This window comes from Pelodiscus sinensis, chromosome 16 (genome assembly GCF_052426305.1).
Source record: "Pelodiscus sinensis isolate ZL-2025 chromosome 16, ASM5242630v1, whole genome shotgun sequence".
Classification (NCBI taxonomy): domain Eukaryota; kingdom Metazoa; phylum Chordata; order Testudines; family Trionychidae; genus Pelodiscus; species Pelodiscus sinensis.
Genome location: NC_143067.1, coordinates 34,684,721 through 34,702,660, shown reverse-complemented (window position 1 = coordinate 34,702,660; position 17,940 = coordinate 34,684,721). Strand labels below are relative to the sequence as shown.

General features: G+C 45.0%; 1 protein-coding gene and 1 long non-coding RNA gene across 3 annotated transcripts in view; one reads left to right on the top strand and one right to left on the bottom strand.

Annotated features, from left to right (window-relative positions):
- Positions 1–17,940, top strand: part of LOC102454521 (rho GTPase-activating protein 7-like) — a 157,982-nt gene that overhangs the window by 15,507 nt on the left and 124,535 nt on the right. The window contains exon 1 of one of the 2 annotated variants that reach the window (XM_014569856.4): positions 8,372–9,451. The exons of the other annotated variant lie outside the window; for it this stretch is intronic. Within the exon in view, the coding sequence (XP_014425342.2) occupies positions 9,445–9,451 (7 nt within the window). The 5' untranslated portion in view covers positions 8,372–9,444. Of the gene's footprint in view, positions 1–8,371; positions 9,452–17,940 lie in introns of those variants that run through there. 2 annotated transcript variants of the gene reach the window in all.
- Positions 10,072–17,940, bottom strand: part of LOC112544586 (uncharacterized) — a 36,895-nt gene continuing 29,026 nt past the window's right edge. The window contains exons 2-3 of the long non-coding RNA XR_003087930.3: positions 12,547–12,656; positions 10,072–11,671 (exon numbers count right to left, since the gene is read on the bottom strand). This is a non-coding gene — a long non-coding RNA (uncharacterized LOC112544586). The remainder of the gene's footprint in view (positions 11,672–12,546; positions 12,657–17,940) is intronic.

Genomic DNA, 17,940 nt, shown 5'->3' with positions numbered 1-17,940 from the left:
GCACAAGGCAGAAGCAAGGGGGGGGGGGGTGCCCAGCAACCTCAAGAAGAAGAATTCAGGGAGAACTCTGTTTTTTTTTTTGTCTCCAACAAAATAATGGGACACAGCAGAGAGAGACTTACAAGGCATCCAAGGAAGTTCACCGTGTCCCAGCTGAAATACTGACCGTGACCTGCTCTCACGGAAGAAGACTGAGCCTCCTACCACAAGAGGGGAATGAGGGCTTCATAAGAAGAAGAGAGGCTTGGGATCTGACAGCCCTGGAGGAGAGTGTTTCACAGGATTGCCAGCCCCCAGAAATCCGAGCCCGAGCCCCACAAATCATGCGATGTTTTTGTCTTTGTGCCCTTTAACTCACCCCTATTCCTCTGCCCGTTCATTTCAAGTTAAAATGAAATGCAGTTTCAATGCACACGACGCAAGCCTCCCCACGGCTGCTTCATTTGCCCTCTCCCCCCCTCCGAAATAAAGGAGCCCACTGTCCATTTCCTTTTACTGCCTGGATCCCGCAATGACACTTCTCTGCCTCCTGCTTCCCCAGGACTGCTCTGCCTGGGTCCCAGCAGCACCATTTCCTCAACTTCTCTTCCTTCCCCCGGACCCTCTTTCTGCTCTGCAGCCATACCTGAGGGCTAGCTGTGCCCACGTAAAAATCCTGTGAGAGACCCTTGGGATGTACTTGAGGGCCTAAGCAAAGCTACTGCCCGTGGCTCAGCATGCGAGTTTGACTGTTGTGGCAGGGGAGTTGGCCTGACGATACAAAAGGGCCGGGAGTTCCCTGCCGACACTGCTGCTACTGTAGAGATTTGTGTTGAAATCCTGGCACTATACATGTCACTGAGAGTTTTTTTATCTGGTAACTTTATGTATTTGAGGGAATATTGAAAAATTAGCAAATCGCCATTTTATCCCTCAATATTATGTTGATTGTGCTGTTTTGTAATGCATTGCAATAGCAGCAACAGATAAAAGGTTGCTTGTCTGAAGTCTGTCTTAGCCTTCATATGGCCATGAGTGTAAAGGGTGATGGCATTTCTTCCTCAAAATTGTCATGTCTTGGTAGGCCCAGGTAGCCATCCCATTCTGAGCACTTCTTCAGGTGCGTCCTCCTTTTCAGGAGACAGCTGATTCTTTCAGCAAAGCAGAGCACATCTGTTTTAATTTATAGACTTTGCTGCCTGGTCTGGGATGTGGAATTGTGCAGAATTGTACTAGTAAACAAGCTTGTGTTGTGTCCCAGCCAAATAGATGAACATGGTCATTGTGCTCCAGAGTGTCTGAGTAATTTCTGCCTGGATATTCCCATGAACATACCACTAATTATTCAGAGGGACAATGATTTTCTTTTAATTTCCTCTCGTAAGGCATAACTTTCAACAAATCAGTCAGTTGCATACATACTCATGTCCCTAGGCCCCTTGATCATTTTAACAGGGGGGAGTGGATTGTGCCTTTAACTTTACAACTTTTTAAGAGCACTTGGTAAAAACAAGTGTGTGTGGGGGAGGTGTGGGTGGAATCTGATGGATGTAGCATTTAGTAGTAAAATAAAGTATTTTCTCAGAGCAATCAGGGTCTGCAGTTTCCGCTGGGAAAGGAACACAGCTGTATTTCCATGGGCCAAAGCTTGGTACACTAAAAACGTTCACACTGAACTATATTTTAAAAGGGAAAAACACACCCGGGAATTGTAAGTGGCTATTGCTTTTCCTTCTACATGCTCTTGCACAGGGCTTTGACAAGTACTCCAGACCTCCTTGGTATTTTTGTCCCCATTCACTGCACTCAAATCTCTTAAATTGAGCAAAGGTGTTTGGTTTTAAACAGACACCCCCTTCCCCTCGCGGCTAATCTCCTCGATCATTTGGAGCAAAATAAACATGTAGGTGAACACAAGGTCAACCAAGGCTGACTGAAGCCCATGCTTGAATAATTCTACGAGCACCTGGCGGGCAATATTGAAGTTAGAGTTGCCAGATGTCCGGTATTGTACTGGACAGTCCGGTATTTGCGCGCTCTGTCTGGTAAAAAAAATCAATGTGCAGTGTCCAGTATTTTCTGATTTTTTCCAGCTGTGCACTGGACGGAAGCCTTGCGTGGGCGTGTGGGAGTGACTGGGAGTTCCAGCTGGGAGGCGGGGCCGCAATTGCTGCTGGGAGCCCTCAGTCGGTTGAGTGTGAGGAGGAGGGGAAGCCTCCTCCTCACTCATGCGTTGCCAGGAGCCTGCACGGGACAGGCAGCAAGTGCCCAGGTCAGTCCTGCTCCCCGCTGGCCAATTTGCTCCTCCCCCCCTTTCCAGCCAGCCGGTTCTCCCCCACTTCCTCTCCTGATCTTCCCCGGCCAGCCCCCTGCACTCTGCCCAGCTCTGCTTCCCGCCGGCCCATTCCTCTTCCTGATCTCCCCGGCCAGCGCCGCTGCACCCCCCCCGCCAGCTCTGCTTCCCGCTCCCCTTCCTCCCGGCCAGTGCTGCGGCCCCCGACCTCCTCGCCAGCTCTGCTTCCCGCTCCCCCTTCCTCCTGGCCAGCACTGCAGCCCCCGACCCCCCTGCCAGCTCTGCTTCCCGCCCCCCCTTCCTCCCGGCCACCCTTGCGGCCCCCGATCTCCCCCAGCTGTGCTTCTCACCCCCCTTACTCCCGGCCAACTCTGCCCCTCCTAGCTGGTCCCTCCTCCCCCGATATCCCACAGCCAGCCCCGTTCCGCCCGACCCTCCCCCCCATGACTAGCCCTGCTTCCCGTTGGCCCCCCATCTCCTCCGGCCAGCCCCATTGCCCCCCCTCGTTAACTGTTTCCAGGCCCCCCCTTCCTGGCCAGTCCACCCCTCCGCCCCCATGAAGCAAGTCCAGGTTTTTGTGGGGGGTTTTAAATGACCCTAGCAGTGATCCAGAATCTTGTAGATTTTTTTTTTTTTTTGCTCAACAACTTTGGTCCCCACCCATCTTTTTTCCTTCAACAAAATTTTTTCCCGGGTTTTTTTTTGGGGGGGGAGGGGGGGCGGAGGTGTTCGGTATTTTTGTTTCAGCCATCTGGCAACCCTAATTGAAGTAGGCAGAAAAGCGTGTAGGGCTGGGATGGGGAAATCATCCTGCTTTCCGGACCACTAGACTAGGCTGGGCCATGATTCTCTGGACCCCTGATATTTAGAGAAGATTAGGGATTTAGAAAGGCCATGAGGGAGGGAGTTGTAATAGTCATGATAGGGAATGAATAAGTATCGCAGTGGAGAGAAGGCCAAGGCGATGAAGAATTTTGGCAGTGCTGGAGGGGAGGTAGTGAGAGACAGATAAAGGAAATGTAGGAGGGAAAAGAAAGTTCAGAGTCAGGGATTAATCCAAGATTCCTGACCTTGGGAACAAAGGGAAGGTCTGAGTTAGACATCATGATAGTGCATGCAGAGACAGAGCACTTTTCCCCAGGAAAATGTCAGTCTGTGAAAGCTAAGTAGTAAATAAGAGTTGACAGTGAGGAAAAGAGCCAAAGGGGTTAGACAGCAGAACAACTGCTGCCTTGCCTTCGCCAGAGCATGAAGTTAACTTGGTACTATCCACCTAAAATGGGAAACCCTGGCTAGCAGGGATCCCTGCTGGCAAGTCGCTTGCTTCCTTAGCAGGGTCACTTTGAGCACTAAGATGAGTGGAAGGAAGGCAAGAGAGTCTTGTGCTGCTTTTCTTTATGCTGACCAGAAAAATAGTTTGGGGTTTGTTTGGGAATGAACTTGCCTTCATGTTCCAAAGTCCTTGTCTGACACAACCGCACACCCCTCTGGTCATGTACTGCAGTAAGAGCAGTTGGTCTCTGCAAGAAAGGGGGCCATGAGAGTGGAACTCCAGTGTCCTGAACAGACATTGCCAATGTAAAAACAGAGCTTCTGCTGTAAATTGTGACACTTGTGAGAGTAAACTGAGGGGTCCATATCTCTGCCTGCTCAGAGCAGAAGGGAGTCTTGTCTGTACCTGGCTGCCAAAGAAAACCCTCCAACTGCTGGCAACACAAGCACTCTTTCCAAAGTCAGCCTAGCAATTTACACACCCAACTTGGTTACACCTGAGTGCCCAGTACCTCGTCTTCTGGACACTCAGCGATCCACAGCCTTTGTGGAAGCAGTGTACCCCAATTCACTGGCTTCACCTCCATTCAACACCTTCCTTAGCACAAGGCACTTAGACATGTCTAGAGTAAAACCAAACTGAAGTTTATTTAATAGAGCATGATGAGATCATAATTCCTATAAAAGCTGGTTCAAAGGATTCCAAACATAAGGTTACAGGTAGAAGAAAAACATGGAACACGATCTGTAGTCTGTACTTACTAATACGTTATTCCCAGTCTAATAAAGTATTTCTAAGCCAATGGTCGATCCTCGCTGAATGACTAGTCGACTATCGGATAAGCAAATTCTTGTCCAGTCCGGAAAGCTGGGATCTACCTTTCATGAGACACAACCACTGGCAGAGTGTCTCCTCCATAACATGTCCCTTCTCCTTCTCTTGGGGTATGTCTACACTGCCACCCTAGTTCGAACTAGGGTGGCTAATGTAGGCATTCGAAGTTGCAAATGAAGCCCAGGATTTAAATATCCCTGCATCTTGCCAGGTGCCACCATTTTTAAATCCCCCTTAGTGCGGACTCCGTGCCCGCGGCTACACATGGCATGGAGTAGGTAGTTTGAATTAGGCTCTCTAATTTGAATTACCGGTATACCTTGTTCCTCCTGACCTGATGCCCTGCTGAAACTGGTTCTACGATTCAGTATCCACTCAGTGCAAAATGCATTTTGTGTGTAGATGCGTTATTTCAAAATAACTATTTCAAAATTAGGTATTTCGAAATAACGCTGTAGTGTAGACGTACCCGTACAGACTATTTTCCTTTAGCACAATGGGTCCCCTATTCAGAGACATTTCTTGGGCTTCTTTTGTCTTTTTTTTTTTTAAATACTCAATCCTGCATCTGGTCCAGTCAATGCAAGGCTTGGGCTGGGTCCACAAATGTCCATTGTTGTCAGTGGTGATTGAGTCAACATTGAGACTCGGGATGTTAAATTTAGATGAATTGGTTAATGGAATAGTCGATGCAATTTGCATTGACGATTTGATTAGTCAATAAGGGTGCCTCTGCCTTTAATGTGTAGCAACAGCCCCAGTGCTCCCTTTGGTGTTTCAAAGTGGCAGCACCGCAGAGAGCCCAGGGTCAGCTGGGGACTCTGAATCCCCAGCTGACCCCAGACTAGATGCGGTGCTGCCACTTTGAAATGCCGTGTGCAGCTTGGGTCAGCTGGGGACTCCCCAACTAGCCCCAGGCTGTATGCAGTGTTTCAAAGTGGCAGTGCCATGTGGAACCCAGGATCTGGCCCCGGGCTCCATGCGGCACTGCCACTTTGAAGCACCCTCTCCTCTTTCCCCCTACTTGCTGCCTCTTTCTGAGAAAGGCAGCAAGTAGGGGGGGAAACAACTAGTTGACTAGTGTGTCAACTATGCAATAAGAATTTGCTTATCGGATAGTCAACTAGTCGTTCACATCCCTAGATGAGTCTTCCCTGCATCAGGTGACAAGTTTCACTTCCAGCAGTTTTGAAACTCAGTATCCCATGTGCTACATAACTCTGCAAGGGCATGTCTACACTAGGGGAAGAGTGACTCTCTGGAGGTCAATCTTCTAGCGTTCGATTTAGCAGGTCTAGTATAGACCACAAATTGAATGCTGAGGGCAGCCCTTGTTGGTGTCCTGGACGCCCCATTCTGTGTGGAGTAAGGGAAACCGATGGGAGCATGTGCTCCCTTAGGCCGCCTGCAGTGTAGACGCTGCAGCAGCTTGGCTTAAGATAAGGGGAATCCAGCTACACGTTTTGCATAGCTGGAGTTGCATACCGTAAGCTGGCCTGCCTGGTCTAGTGTAGACTAGGCCCAATTGTTTCCTGAATAAATGTCTTGCAATAATCATGACCTTGGCTAATTCTTGGCTTTCTCCATAGAGACCTCATACAACCCACTTTGGTAAAATATTGAGAAGCTGGTCAGACATAAGGGTAATATGCCTGTGTGCGTGAGAGTGATCATCACTTGGACTTCTCTGTGCAGTAGCTACTACCTGATTTCATATGGATGTGAATGGACAATTGCCTAGATATGGAATTAAAGTGATTTCTGTGTACTTATCGGTATGTTGTCTGAGCCACTGTATTTGAACCACAGTATTTGAGCTGCTTTGGCACCTACCTTACTATTTATAGAGGTTCTGAAAGGAATTTTTCCTCCAGGGTCTGTTGATTAGTGGGTGGAAAGGGGGAAATTCTCCTCCTGCGTATGGAACAGTGGTCCTGTTAGGATCACACTATTGATTACCTGTGATTTCAGGGCCTCAGCCATTTGCATCTTCTATTTGCACTTCTACAAACAGCAGAGGAAGGCAATGATGGATCATAAAGAAAATGTGTGAAAATGTCTCCTGATTTCTTTTCAGTGCCGTAGGGCATAAGCTAAAGTACCAAAGCAATGGAGAGCTTACTGTTAACCAAACTGTATTAATTAGCCATAGAAATAGATTCAGCATGCTTCTGACTGTCACACAGCAAACTGGTCCAAACCCAGAAGTTATCATCATTCAGACTTAGAATATGAATTATGAAAAGGTCATTTTATAATGTGGACAGTGAATGGAAAAAATCTGCTCCCATTTTTGCCTTGGCTTGTCTTCGGAAAGTTATTATTAGTTTTTAATGCACTTAGTTGCAAGAGGGAAGTCTAACAAATGTTTGTAAGGATCCCGTTCTGTGAGGTGGATTTGGAAAGGGGGCACAGATGTTCTGAATCCACCTCACAGAACTGGGTTCATACAAACATTTGTTAGACTTCCCTCTTACAACTAAGTGCATTAAAAACTAAGTCTGATTTTTTTCCCCTAGGCAACCAAAATATGTGGCTTTAACACCTGTGAATTTAGAACCATCTATTAATAATTTTCTTTAAGGCATTCATCCGTCATGTAAAGTAAGAGTAGGCCCTGACTAAAGCAATTATATTCCTCGAGATCATAGTGTGTTGAGTGATGCAGGCTTTGAGACAATGGCTGCCTTCTCCAAGTTATTCCAGTGCTAAAGTGCAAATAAGATTTTTCTTGGATCCCTTTCCTGGAAGATGGCCCATGTGAGGGGTGTATTTTTATTCCTCCTGATTGGCAGAGAAAGAATTGACTGTGTTCGAAGATCCCATTTAGAATTACGAGATAGAGCCAGAGTTGGTGCCCAGTACAACAATGTAAATTTGCAGTTCCTCTAGGAAAGGCCACGTAGGCGAGGGCACAACCAGTTTCCATGAAAACTGACAGGGTGACTCAGCAGGAGAGCTGATCCAAAAATAGGGGTGTTTTGAAATATTGCCCAATTTCTGATAAATTGTTCCGCCTCCCCTCAAAAAAAAGTTGGATCACCTCAGTGGGTTGTATTGGGGAGAAACAAAGAGCACAGATGCAGTCTGCCAGGGCTCTTCCCCAGAAATGTTTCTAACTGGAGATCAAACAAAACAAAACCATGCTCCAGAAAACGTCCCCAATCCTAGAGCAGTGTGTGTGGAGTCCTCCCCTCTTACTGTTTCTCCTCTCTGTTTCCCAAGCAGCAAGTTTATAGTCTTCCCCTGAGCATCTGTGCAAGTGGAGGGAAAATGGAGCTTCGGAGAAAAAGGGAATTGATTTTCTTGTGTGTTGCTGCATTGGACTGCCCATGCAGGAGATCATAGAATCACAGGACTGGAAAGATCTTGAGAGGGCATCCAGTCACGGCAGGGCTAAGTATTAGCTGAATCATCCCTGACAGGGGATTGTCTGACCTGCCCTTCAAAGTCTCCAGTGATGGAGATTCTACAACCACCCTAGACAATTTATTCCAGTGTTTAATGTTCCTACGTCTACCCTAAACCTCCCTTGCTGCAATTTAAGCCCATTGTTTCTTGTCCTAACCTTGGATGTTAAGAACATTTTTTCCTGCCTCTGTGTAACAACCTGTAGTCTAGTCCGGCCTCTGCCACAGTCTTCGTTAGTTAGCTTGGGAAAGTCACTTATTCCTTTTATTCTTTTGTTTTCCCTACTTGTGAATAGGAATGATATGTCCCTCCTCCAAGTCAGTCTTCTGTGGCAACATCCATGAATTGTTAGAGTTGCTCAAGTACTGCTCTGGTAAGCGGGCATATAACACACTAGCTAGGTGGGTCAAGTCCTTGTTCATTGATGACCATGCAATCTGTAGCAGTGCATGTTAAAAATTCTAATAATGAGTGGCAGTTCAAGGAGCAATCTGGGATACACTAATGGAGCAACCTAAAATGTGGTCTTCTTTTGTCCTCCTCACCATCATACATTGAAACGTAAAAATGTTTCTTGAATAGTCCCAAAATGACTGAATGGAGTTGCCTTGTTGTTTATTATTAATCTTTAAATCTTTCTTTAATCCCTCTTGGTCTGCGATAAAATATGGAAAATGTCAAGTAAAAGAGAGACTGGTTCTGAAAATGGAGTAAGTGAAAATGGATAATTAAAGCAGGGCCCAGCCAAACTTCCCTTCCAAACAACCCCAAAACCAACAGTGGTGACTTAGATCAAATGGAGCTCAGCTCTGAGCTGCAGCTGGTTTGGGGTTTCATTTTGCGGAGCCAGCCCAGAACATGTCAATAAAAAGGGTTGTAGCATCGTCTGTTACAACTGAACGTTCAGCGTGGGTGATTCTTTGTTATTGCAAACAAGAATGCAATGTAGTGATTGTTTAAAAATGGAAAATATCTTCAATACAGAGTGCAGCTCAAGTGCAGAAGTACCAGCTCGGCAATGTTTTTGTTCTTCACTTTTGCAAATGTTTGGTGGTGCCAATGGTAAAATTCAGAGCAACAGACAAGAGCGGGCTTTGTTCTTTAGTACTCAAAAAACCTGCACTATACCTAGGTATTTACTTCTAACTCTTCCGTGCCATAGCTCATAGGCTCTCCTACTGTTCTAGTCCTTCCCATACCTTTCATTGCTTTATCCCTTTCTTTGGTTTCAATTACAGGTCCTTGGGGACAAGGATCAGTCTCTACTGAATCTTTACCATCCACATATATAGCACAGTAGAAATCATATTGTCTTGCAAACTATGTTGTTGATCCTGAAGCTGACTGGCTATTTGTGGTTGTTATGGCTTCTAATAAATAATGCAGAGACAAGGAAATGGCAAGTCAAAAGTACGAAAGAGATGTGAAGAATGTCTTGGAGGAGGCTGAAACTTTTGGAGACATTTCAATGAACTATGTTTTTTTCCATCTTTTCATGGAGGGATTCTCCACCCAGCCAGGGGTGGGATCCTGACATTTCTGTTTAAAGCCAAACAGGCAATGTTACAACCTGTGTTTCCTTAAAGCTGGATTTACATTGGGTGGCTTTACATTTTCCTTACAGGAGAGTGGCACATTTCAATTCACTCTTCACATGGAAGGTAGGAGGAGGTTTACTCTCTTTCTTTGTTTATTCTGTTCTTTCAATCTTGTTGCATGAAGAGGAATAAGGAGTGTGGGTGGAAAGGAGAGGAAATGAATCTTAATGGAATACTAATACAGTTCATACTTACTTTACTGGTAAAGTAAAAGGGGGGATGGGAAGTTGAACAGAGATAGAATGTGTGGTACTAAAAAATATCAAAGTAATAAATAGAGACAATGAAATTCACTACTCCAGTTCCTGAAATGTTACAACAAATCTAATGTCTTATGCAGCTGTGTGATAGAATTTAAGGGCCTTTTCATTAACATTAAAAGCAGATTCTTCCCCTAGAGCGTAGCAGTTACCTTCTCTCCAGTAGTCAGGCCTGTTCTCTATGGAAAATGCATAAGGCATTTGCTATCAATGTATATAAATAGGACTTTGTATTTCATAGGATGTTCCTGCCGTAATTGAAAAGCAAAGCTGTAAAGGGTATGAAAGCGAAGAAATACTTAGCTTTCACTCAAGCTACTTGAATGAGACTTCTTGTGCTTTGAGGTTGTTGTTTTTTAACCTCTCACAGCTGTATCACAAGTTCCAGAGAAACAGAAGTTGCAGATTGAATAGTATCTGGGTTTTATTAAACAAATATATATTTCCCCACTGAATATATCAACAACAGAATATGCTGTCCTCACATGGGGAGGGGTGTGAGAGACAGCAAGCAGGAGGGAAGAACAGCAAATGTTTCCAAAATGAAACAGAACTGGGATTGCTTTAGGACAGTGGTTCTTAACCAGGGGTAATTGTATGCTGGGGGAATGGTGGTTTAGAAAGGTTGAGTCATTGGTTTAGGACATGGAGTATCTCCTCATCAGAAATGGAAGGTCTGAAGGTGTCAAAAGGGGTCTTTCTAATAGGTCTCACTGCCTGAATAGCTAAAGACCTCCCTATGGACACAAATAGAAAACAATGTAGCTGGATTTGAACAAGCTCACAAAAGAAGTGATGTTAATGTGAGACATGCAAGTGGCTTATAGTGTGGGAATGGAAGCATGTGTATTCCATCAGGAAGAGTTAATTGCCTCTTCGGAAAATATCAAGAGTGGAAAGGAAATCAGACTAAACGCAGTGATCGCAACACAGAAAAAAAGAATTTTTAAGGGTGGGCTCTGCAGCTGAGCTGTGAGTGGCATAGCAAGGGTGGGTGGCAGAGCTGGTCCTATGTCTCCTCTGCACCCTTATCGAGAGTGGTGCAATGCAGAAGTGAGTGCCACGGGATGGGAAAGGAACGGGGCAGAATCTGATGCTAAGATTTCATCTTTAGTGTCTCACAAAATCTGCTTTTGTTCACTCTTGGAGGAGTTCAGCAACGTTAATTTCTTTCCTTCCCATCATTTTGTCTTCTCTTTCTCTGTCGGGGCTATGGACTGGCAACACTGCTAGTGCTGGTGCTGCTGCTATCCATGGTTGTACTGTGGTCTAGGACAATGAGGAGCAACTTGCAGCCCATTGGGGTTCTCTGTGACATTTTGTTTCACGGTGTCCATGCACAGGGCTGCCAGATTCTGCTGATTTTCATCCAGGTCCTTTTTATTCCTACTGTATTACAAAAGTGACACACACATAAAGCAGGGGAACATGAAGTGAGATGTGTGCCGATGGCACACAACATTGTGAGAGCTGTGTGTTCCCTCGGCCTCCAATCAAAGTGCTGCTACAGTTCAGTCAGCACAGCCTGCAAATTCTAGGTCCACAAGCATAGTTAGCAAAACCACTCTCTCCCAGAAGACCCTCTTGTTACAGCAATCTTGCGGCCCACGCACGTGGCCCACTCAGTAGACCGGGTTGCCCCTCACTGCCCTAGGAGGTCTCCTGGTTTTTCTAACAGTTTGTTCAGGGGAGGGAAAAGAATGGGAAAGAGTTATGGACAGGATGTTGCTATCCACATAAAATATCCAGCAGCATGTGTCCTGCTTATGCAGCATTACTCCCAATTCCTCTCTTCCCCCAGGGGGATATTTTTTAGAATCTGTTTGCTATCTCCGCCTTTTTGATATACTGAGATCCAGCAACTGCCCTCTTGCTTGTAATCCCCTACCATTGCATTTGAATTGGATATTCATCTTCTCTGTTCTCTGCTGGACTCTCACAGACCATTGCTGACTGTTATAATGGTAGCTGTGTTGTACCCCAGGAGTGGTTGCATTGTCATGAAACACCACATCATTCCCATCTGCAAAGCAAAGAGAGAAAACAATGTCTAGATACTACATAGCTGTTCAGGAAGTCTGAGCTCTGTCCCTGGCTTTGCCAAAGACTTCCTTCATTGCACTGGACAAGGCTTATAACATCTCTGCAATCGATTTTCCATAGGTAAAATGAGGAGAATACTTACCGAACTTGCAGAGGTGTGGCAGCCAATTTCATGACTGTTTGTAAAACATTGTGTGCTCTTTGCACAGGAGGTGGAAAGCATTAAATGTGCTGTGTTCTCTGAGCCACATGCCAACTGTGATAAATATCAATTTAGGATGCCAGAAGTTCCAAAGGAAATTACATGCAGCCTTCCTCAGCTGCAATATCGCAAGGTTATAACACCTGATGTAACCTGTAGCACCCAGCTTGATTGCATGTTACTGGACTTATGTTTTGGCAACTCGAGAGCAAAAGCCACAGCAGAGAATAAATGTGCATTTATCACCCTTCTCCCCACCGTAACCCTCTCCACTTGTAGATGCTCTTTCGCCAAGTACTGACTCAATTTATTTCCTCAGTTTGAGTCAGCTTGGCTGCATGCCACGGAGTATTATCACTATGATGACATGAGATTAGTTTGCAGCATTGGAGAGCCAGGGTGGAGGGCCCGTTGGACAGGCAAGGTTTCCAGGAAATGGAAATTGTATCGCTTTCCCCCAAGAAGAACAATACATAATTTTTTAGCAAATGAATGAAGTGATGAAATCATCTCAGAGAGGCTATAGCATGATGGTGCCAGATAGTCACACAGAGGGGAAGATTTTGCAATCGACCTACAATGCAATAAATGAATTGCAGAGTAACAGAGATGGAATGCCAATTTTAATACAGCAAACGCCAGAGCTCATTTACCTTCCATTGCCTGGTGGGTACTTGGGGCTCAGAGTTGCTTTGCTTGCTTGCCGAGGAGAACCAAGGCTTGTTCAGTACTGGTACGCAGTGGAGTCACAACCTCTTCATCCCTGTGTAGGACAAAGCCATCATTTTGCTGACTGCACTCCTGGTATTGGTTGAGGAGGACGGGTGCGGGAGCTGTTAGTGCTGGCAGCAGCATTGAGCAGTCTGGCAGGATGTCACCCACATACCAGGCAGCATTAGGAGGGCTGTGCTGGGACCACATGTGCTTCCACTTTGACAATGGAGTAGCCAGGATTTCTGGGGATCAGAGTCCTGCCCAGTGGCAATATTTTGCACCCCTTGAGTGAGGTTCTGCTTGTAGGAGCATTAATCTGGCCAATGGTGTTTATTCTGGGAGGTAAAAGTATGACAATAACACTGTTGCTTTTAATACTAGCTGCTTTTAATACCCCTCCTACCCAGTTCACCAAACTAGTGGCTCAGACCAGGTACTATTGAGTGACACTATTGAGTTACATCTACTGAAGCTGTGACCCTCACTGTTTATCAATAATTATCACAAATTCCCTACCCAGACACCAACCGATCACCAAGATTTTATGTTGTGAGGTCAGAGGTGCAGTCTTCATCAACAAAATCATTCCAGGATCCTGCCCATCCCTCTCCCATTCGAGAACTGAAAAATGTTCAGGGCAAGCTGGCTCCTCCACAGTCAGTGGGGAAGGAGCAAGATTTGGCAGGTGTAGGATACACGTGGTAGTTTGTAATTAATACCATTGGTTACTTTTTATCATAAAAAAAAAGTTGGAGGAATAAGGACCAACTTGAGAAACTGGCAGAGATGACAGTCCTCATGCATGTCATGAGTTCCCAGCTTCTGGAATCCTTACATTGTGCATCAGCTTCTTTTGTCTTAAAAAAGTTCTTTTTCCCAGATTGCACGATTGCGTGGAAATGCTAACAAATGTGAAGGAAGCGCATCCAAACTGCTCAGAAACCAGAACGCAAATAAAATCAACCCAACGTTTATTATTTTAAAACATCTCAGGAGTTTTAAGCCAATGTCATGCCTTCTGTGGGGAGGCAGGCTGGTGATTTTTTAAAATATTTGGGATTGGCCATACTAGAAATCATCATTGTTTCATTAGTGGAGCTGCAGAAATAATGGATTTTTCAGTTTGTTGGGAGTTCTGAAAAATTAAAAGAGATTGTTTCATTTCAACCTGAAAATGAAATTTTTGCAAATAAAAAATGCATTAGATCAAACAAAGCAAACAAAGAGTTCAAGACTTTTATGGGTTTTGTGTTTTTTCATGTTTAGAAATAAAGTTGAAGGAAATTCCAAAACAAAACACTGTTCAACCCAAATGTTTCTTTTTAAAAAATGTCAAAATGTTTCAACTTTTTTGAAATGTATTTGAGGGTGAGAGTTGATTGGCTTTACCAGTACAGGTCTCTGAAATTGACACAAATTCATGACATGTTCTGTTGACACAAATCTGCCTTTTTTTTTTTTAACTGAAAAAAGTTGTGGAGAAAAGTTTTTGTTCAGTTCTACTCATTAGCAATCAATCATACGGCAGGCTAGCAATGCTGTAGAAATGCAGAGCGGCCTGCCAGCATTATATGCAGAGAGGTCTGTGTTTGGAAACAGCTTGGTCCCAGTTTGCTTTACTGAACTCCTGGTCTCATGCTGCACTAAGTCCCTTCTAAAACTTGACCTTTCACCAGTTCCACTCTTCTTACTATAGTAATCTCTCAGGCATGTATTTGCAACTGCTTTGCTTTCATCGTGTAAAATTGTGATTCATTAGTCGATTTCCCTGTTTTTCACTATCTAATTTCATGTGACTCAGAACTTCTAGTTTTCTGAACCCTTTCCACTGGTTATGCAGACTGAATTGACTTCCACACAATTCTGGCTAGCATTGCATAAGTCACTGATAATGATTTGTGAAATTGAGCCAGCTCTGAAACAGAAGGCAAAATATTAGTGATCCCTTGTAAAAAGAAAGAAATCAAATTGGGGCTGCGTCTAAACTGGCATGATTTTGCGGAAATACTTCTAACGGAAAAGTTTTTCCGTTAAAAGTATTTCCGCAAAAGAGCGTCTAGATTGGCACGGATGCTTTTGAGCAAAAAGTGCTTTTGCGCAAAAGCATCCATGCCCAGTATAGATGCACTTTTGCGCAAGAAGGCTCTGATGGCCATTTTAGTCATCAGGCTTTCTTGCGCAAAAAATAAAGGTGCCTGTCTACACTGGCCCTCTTGCACAAGTAATCTTGCACAAGAGGGCTTATCCCTGAGCGTCAAAGTATTTGCGCAAGAAGCACTGAATTCTTAAATTAGAACGTCAGTGCTCTTGTGCAAATTCAAGCGGCAAGTGAAGACAGCTGGTAAGTTTTTGCACAAAAGCTGCTGCTTTTGCTGAAAATCTTGCCAGTCTAGACGCACCCTGGGTGTTTAATATGTGAGAGGGAAGAGGAAAATTAACACTTTAGTAGCTGTCCTTGTCCTTTAGTGCCAGCCTTGTGAGGCAGTAGAATACATCAGCCTTCTGTGAAGTGTTTACATTGCCCATCATCATCATCATCATCATCATCATCATCAACAACAACCATAGGCTTAACACCAATTGGGGTACGTCTAGACTACAGGCTTTTGTCAACAAAAAGCATCTAGACACATTCAGTTCTGTCGACAAAGCAAGCTGCTTTGTCTACAAAACCCTGTAGTCTAGACACAACCCTACATGCAATAACACCTTCTGTCGACAGAACTCTGTCGACAGAAGGCGTTATGCCTCGTAAAATGAGGTTTACCAGCGTTGACAAAACTGCTGAGTTCTGTCGACGTTATGTCGACAGAACTCAGTGGTAGTGTAGATGCAGGTATAGTTTTGTCGACAAAAGTCCACTTTTGTCAACAAAACTCTGTAGTCTAGACACACCCTTGGAGACCAATGCCTTCCTCACTATATCCTTCCATCTTTCCCTGTCCAGTGCGGAGTGGCTTAGTTTCTGTAGACTAGCTCCGCACCAATCTACTATATCATCTACCCATTCTCTGTGGGGTCTACCTCTTCTATTCAGACCATCCATTATGCCGAATACCAGGGTCTTAACTTTTCGCTCATCGTTCTGCATATTCTGCAGATATGCCCGAATAGCTGTAACTTCTGTTGTATAACCTTCTGCAGTAGGTTCTTTTTCGGCTGTATCTTCCCATATATTTCCTCGTTGGTGACCTTCTGCATCCATCCTATTCTCAGGATCTTTCTATTACAACTCCTCTTGAATGCCCATTGGAGCTGGTCAAATACTAGAAATGGCTGGTCCATTAAATAAACTATCGGAAGAATAAAGGAAACTGTGTCAAACAGCGAATTGACCAAATTGTATTCAACCTTATCTAGTGTCAATGATACATTAAAGCCAGAAGACATGATCCATGGGCCAGCACTAGGGGATGCATTTTACTTAACATGTATGTTGTAAAGGGAATATTACTACTTTCTCTTGCTTCTTACAGCTGTGAGGAAAGCAAGAGTTATCTATCTAGGAACATATTTTGTCCCTTTGACTGCAGCCTCTACGCACCTGAGCTATGAAAGCTTGGCTTCCCTAGTGCTCCCTATAGAAAAACTTCCAGGGCAGCCAGAGGGACGACGTGATCTTAAGGGAAAATATAGGCCTGCGTACAAATTGGAATGAAGATTGTTTCATTTGGGATAACGGAAACCATAAGTTTCATGGGTATTCCACCATCGTCTCAAAAATATGAACAGGAATCAGTGTTTTGTTTAAATGACCCACTGAGCTTGAGAAACAAAAACATGATTTAATTTAAAATCCATTTCCTAAGGGGTGATTCATCCAGCCAACTCCCGGTCCACTCTGCATTAGACGGAAAGCCAGGGGAGCAGGGTTAATGACTCACTTATTTCATTTTGCAATCACATGCAGATGGCAGAAGCAATATTACGAGAGCTCATGGAGAGAGGCAGCTCTGCATACTTGGTGAGAGGTGCCAAAGGAGACAGAGCCCAGAGGAACCAAAGGCTGCGTTTTCAAAGCTGTATATGGAGAACTGTTGAGAGAGAGGCAGGAGAGGAGGGAAACATGTGAGCAGGAAAGGGCATTAACTCAGAGGGTGATTGATACATGTGTGGGTAAAGATGACATAAAAAAGCAAGTGTTTGGGCCAGATGTCTTTACCCCAGTGTTAAAGGTCTCGATTCACAAAGAAACTGAGCCTGGCCAAAAGACCTGCCACCTAGCTCAGCTTGCCTGGGTTAGCAGATTCAGGCTCAGGGGGCTAAATATTGTTGTGTAGATGTTTGGGCTCTGGTTAGAGCTCAGGCTCTGAAATCATTCCCCCTTGTGGGGTTCAGAGCCCCCAAATCACAGCAATTTTATAGCCCCACGGCCTGAGCCGTGCCATCCTGAGTCAGCTGACCTGGGCCAGCTGCGTGTGTTTCACTGTTGTACAGTTGACATTTTTAGGTGTGGTGAGGCGTAGACAAACTTTCAGGAGCCTAGAAAATGACTGGAATTCACAAAGCCTTCGTTAGGCACCTAACATACAATAAATGAGAGCGGCAGCTCTGCCTGAGATTCCCAGAAGCCAACACACTGGATGATTCTTGCCTAAGGCAGCCAATGGGAGATGCTAAGCCGCACTGTACACCTTTCACAGAGGTAGGCATGTTTCTGGGCTGCAGGGAGAAACCACCTTCGAACTGGGATTCTTAGCTGAGGTGTTGGCGAGAAGGTGGGGCTGTGGAGACGAGCCTCCTTAAGACTTTTATCCCAGTGGTTAAAGAACTCACCTGGGATGTAGGAGATGCCTGGTTTAAACTCTGCCCTCCCCCCCCAGTGGATGAAGGGATTTCAACAACGATCTGCCGCCTCTCCTATGAGTGCTCTAACTATTGTGGGATATTCAGATGCAGGGCTCCCTCTGGGTTAATCTACTTTAGCCAGTTTTGTCTCCAAAAAATCCTTTCTGGCGACAAAACCCAGAGAGTGTTCACATTGCAATGCGACACGAGTTGTGACAAATGCCCAGTTTTGGCGACAAAAACTTTCCACTTCTGCAAGAGACTTTTGTCTTTTCCCCTCAGTTACTGTCAACAATCATGTCGTGTGTCCTACAGTGGGTGTTTTGTCGAGTTTATTGACCTCTCACATGTTTCCCATTATATCCAATTAGCCACTGTGGCCAGAGCTTTGAACGCCGCTGCTTTGCAGTCATGTAAACAGGTAAACACATCCCACATCCCACAGTGTCTGGCGACTGGAGTGGGCAAATTCCAGCCTGCGTGCTGCATCCAGTCCACAGGGTTAGTTCCTGGCAGGCCCCCACCTCCATGTTTATTTGCACCTC